The 4,431-nt window shown below is 39.2% G+C and overlaps 1 protein-coding gene across 1 annotated transcript; it reads right to left on the bottom strand.

Annotated features, from left to right (window-relative positions):
* Positions 1 to 1,335: 1,335 nt before the first annotated feature.
* fn3krp (fructosamine 3 kinase related protein) lies at positions 1,336 to 4,368 on the bottom strand. The gene is made up of 6 exons (XM_067571432.1): positions 4,117 to 4,368; positions 3,684 to 3,835; positions 3,473 to 3,564; positions 2,761 to 2,843; positions 2,469 to 2,591; positions 1,336 to 2,363 (listed from the first exon to the last, which is right to left on the bottom strand). The coding sequence occupies exons 1-6, from the start codon at positions 4,255 to 4,257 to the stop codon at positions 2,025 to 2,027; spliced, it is 930 nt and encodes a 309-aa protein (XP_067427533.1). The 5' UTR covers positions 4,258 to 4,368; the 3' UTR covers positions 1,336 to 2,024.
* Positions 4,369 to 4,431: the final 63 nt, after the last annotated feature.

Here is a 4,431-nt window from a genome sequence, read left to right as displayed (position 1 = left end):
CCCCGCCCCAGTACGGTAAGTCAGAAGGCTCAAAACTATAGCTGGTGACGTGATGGCCAACAAGCGCTTTCAGCGAGAAAGGCTAGTGTGTTATATTAAATAACTGTAATTCAAACTAGCCCTACCTCCAGCAGCTACAACAGTTAACAAGCTGCTATTATGGTAACACATCTTTATTAAAAAACTACTAAAAAATGTGTTGCTATGCGTATAAGCCTGCTAATCACTGGGCTAATAGCATGGTCTTTGCCACTGTGATGTGATAATAGTTCAAGTCACGTTCAAAAAAGTCTGTCATTCCAAACCTGAAAAAAATCAATCATTGTTTTTTTTTTTTTTTTGGACCAGAGAATAAAGAACTGACAAAATTTCAGACAAAACATAAAACCAAATATAACATAACATCTACAGTGTAGACCTGTGGGTGCATCCATATCTGAGAGCAATAAAAAGTTTATAGTATAGGATACTACAACTAAAAGACTGACAAAAATCTATATACTGTACATATATTCATATAAACATACTTATACACATGAGCAAGTGGCGTGTTTATATTACTATGGTGTGTGAGTGCTGGTGGAAATGTGTTCAGCGCTCAAACAGCCTGAAGGAAGAAGCTGCTGTTCAGTCTGGTGGCAGCAGGTGAGTTCTGTCCTGGATGGAGGGAAGAGACCTGTGATCCTCTGAGCTGTCCAAACTATTTGCTGCAAAGTCTTACGGTCTGATTCACATTGGTTTCCATACCAGATACCAGTTACAGCAGGTCATGACAATCTCAACATTCAGGGCCGTAGTAGCGAATGGGCCCTCAAAAAGCCTGGAATTGACAGTTTGTTTTTCTCTGCAATTTTGACATTTTACATAATTAGAATTATAAGTTAATATAACTATATATGTATATAACTATTGCCGTTGGCTGAATTAATAGTTTGACAGACTGTTTTGTGTATCTAAATCAATATTCTAGCCTCTCAGGAGCCCTCCTCCCTCTGAAAGGTGTACATGGTTTAGTACACTCCTATACAGTGGACAAAGGTAATTTGAATCGTCACCTTTTGTCTTATTCCCAGGGTATAATAAAGGCCTACAAAACCATGACAGCAATAATGTCCTATAACCTTAAAGTGTAAGTTTCACACTGTAATTAAAGTATGTTGAGAAAACAAACCTCCTTAATTGTATTATAAACACTTCACTAGTGGTTATTCAGTTATTTTGGGCAACACCACTGTCAACGGTGCCACAATAGATAGTGATGAAGACTGAGGTGGAGGAGGGGACACTCAGTTAACATCATTTTCATCATTCTCACAATAACAAGCTCCCAAACACTTTGCTTCAACCCAAGATTTATTGCTGGTTAGTGGATAGCAGATATTGCAAGGATTCAATGCCGCACAGCAACATCAACAGTCAGGCTATTATAATGTAGGTGATGTGTACAGTATTGCAGTCACTGAGAAAATCAGATGTCCTTAGCGCAGCAGTATAATTCAGTCGTGCACTGGTCAAACACAGGCAATGCAAAAGATTCAAAAGTTCAGAAAGGACTTGCCATACAAACATTTGTTCTCCCAATTCACAAGCCCAATGAAGTCTACCTCAAATGCACTGCTCGCTCTTCCACTTGCATAAAATGTTAGTTTTAAGTTTGTCCAGAGCTGAGATTTTTGGTGTGGATTAAGCCTTTCCTTTTTTTAATAGTATTGCATTTTGGGATTCATGGTTATATACACAAGTCATTCTAAAAAAATATAATTACATAATTTAAGATAAGTTCTATGGAATCTGTTTTTTTGGAGGCAGGTTAGTGTAGTGTAGGTGGGGCAGACAGAATACATGGTCTTGTTGACTGTAATTTCTGCATAATAACAGACATTACAATGTAAGAATGTAATGTCTAGTTTCTTCAACAATTAGCAACACTATAATTGGTCATATTAATGTCTGTCAATATATACACATAGCGCTTGGCTTAAGTTTAAGACTGTAAAGCTTTCTACAGGCGGCTGTGAGTGCAGTTATTTCAGTAGTTCCTTCATAATCCTTATTGAAGAGCCTCTGTAGCCACCACCAAAGTGGTTCCAGTGATTCAGATAGTGGAAAAGTTGGTAAAGCTGGTTTCTCTTTGCAAAGCCTGGTGCTTTAGGAATTTTGTCATGGTAAGCAGAGTAAAAAGAGCTGTTGAAGCCACCAAACATCCCTGCAATTCCCAGCTCAAACTCTGAATGGCCATAGAAGGAAGCAGGATCAAAGACGACTGGGCCTTCTACACATTCTGCCACATTGCCTCCCCATAAGTCTCCATGGAGGAGAGCGGGGACAATCTCCACATCTGCGAAAAACTGAGGGATCTTCAGCTGTAAAAAGTTAAAGACACAGTATGTAAGTGACATTTTTAGGTTATTAATACATTCATAAAATGGAGTTTAAAGTTTCTTAATGGGGTCTAAGGGAGGATGTACCTGTAGCTTGGCCCATAGTTCTCTGGCCTCCCTGTCTCCATAAGATTTCTCCACAATGTTAAGCTGATGCTGCAGCCTATGCCGGGAGTAAAATGTCACCCAGTCATCCTGCCATTCATTTTCCTGGGGAGGTAAGGACAAAACTGAAGGTCACAGTAGTATTGCTAATGTCAAGTATAACATTTCATAGACTTAGGGACCACAAATGTATACTACATACCGTATGTCCTACATCTTAAAGACTACAATACAGTCCAGTTTCACCTAGCATTCAGATACAATATATTTTTACCTGTGGTAGATATCCACAGCATGTAGTTACACTGAACCCAAATTTTTCGGCAAAAGCCACCTCCGACTGCCCAGCCCCTTTTCCTGTATACAATCAAAGAAGGTAATTAGTACTAATTAATCAGCAATTCAATCTTACTTATAGATCCCCTCCAGACATGTTCTATGATACTATGATTCTATGATGTTTGGGTTTGTTTTTTTTTCTTTCAGAAAAACAAAAGTTGAATTACCTTGTTAAAATTTATAAAATGACATCCACTCCTTCTCCCTAATTTAATAAATCCATAATCTTTGATTATTGTTCATTTGGCTGGATGCAAGATGTCTCCTACATCACTGAAACATCCATTCTCAGTGTATGTGCACTGATGGCTTCATGTTTCAACATCACATTTGTATAAGTTGCATACAGGACCATGATTGGCTCCAAGCTAGTTGTGATGCCACAAAATCTTGCTGGTACATACATGTGTTAAACTGATATTTGAGGAGAGCACAGACAAACGCTCCCTCTTTAGCAGATGAATGTAAAAAAACACCTTCTAGTGTCAAACTCTACACATATATCATTTTGCACCATATTGACTGGAGGGGGGCATTAAAATGTGAGAGTTGACCATTATTCAGTTTAGTAATGGCAAGAAGATGACAGATTTGTGCGTTTGTCTACATTTGCATTTACTAAAGTGAGGTTAAGTGAAGTAAATTACCCACAGTCTGCTGCTCTTTATTTAATTTTTCCAACTGTCTCTTGTTGTGAAGATGCAGATCTCCCAACTGCTCCCCTAGCTGGCTTGAATACCTAATTGGAAATAAAGCATTTTATTAAAAAACATAGGCTTAGATTACTTTCACACTGCTGCCCATTCTAATCTACAGTGGTACCGATATATTACACAAACAGTATGAGCTAGCTCTTACTTGGTAAGACCTCGCATGTCCAGATGTTCCATCACAAATACACATCCTCCTCTGTCAAGTTCAATCACCTTCACAGGCTTGGGGACTCTTACAGTTTCTGTCTTCAAAATGGCTTCCAAACTGGCCATTTCCCCATCAAACATCAATTTGGCCTGAATAAAAACAAAAAAAGAACTGTACTGGTGAGCAGTGTAGTAGCAAGGGTGGGGTATGGGGTATGGTAAAATAAATAAGTTGATTGTTATCCATTTCACAATGTGTGCACAAAGTCCTCTGGCAGTGGCTTTGAGTGGGTGTAGCTGCTGGAACAAATCCTATTCACTGATGTGCTTTTGCATTCAGTCTCAGATTAGCACATATAGAAGGGCTGAAATTAGCCAGATGAATGTCACTATAATGCATAAAACAAGAAAACAACAATGGAATAAGATACCTGGCTCTTGTGATTTATCTTCACAAACACTCTTCCAGTATCAGTATCATAACTCTGGCCCTCGCTGATACATCCACCTGCTGCGCGACCAGCTGGCTTCAGCATGCCCGTCCCCAGCTCTCTCTTTAACATAGCCTCCATGGCTCCACCAGAACAACTTCCAGCAGAAATATGATGACACTGCCAATAACGCAGTGCAAATGCGAAGTTTGTGTAGCGTTTTGACTGTTTCCGTCCTGCGAGCCAATAAGGACTCTTACTTGGGTGTTTTGGTCTTGTGACCAATCAGAGATAAGATTCGAATGATTGGTTTAT

Source organism: Thunnus thynnus, chromosome 17, assembly GCF_963924715.1.
Source record: "Thunnus thynnus chromosome 17, fThuThy2.1, whole genome shotgun sequence".
In the NCBI taxonomy this organism is placed as follows: domain Eukaryota; kingdom Metazoa; phylum Chordata; class Actinopteri; order Scombriformes; family Scombridae; genus Thunnus; species Thunnus thynnus.
This window is presented reverse-complemented; position numbering and strand designations above follow the sequence as displayed.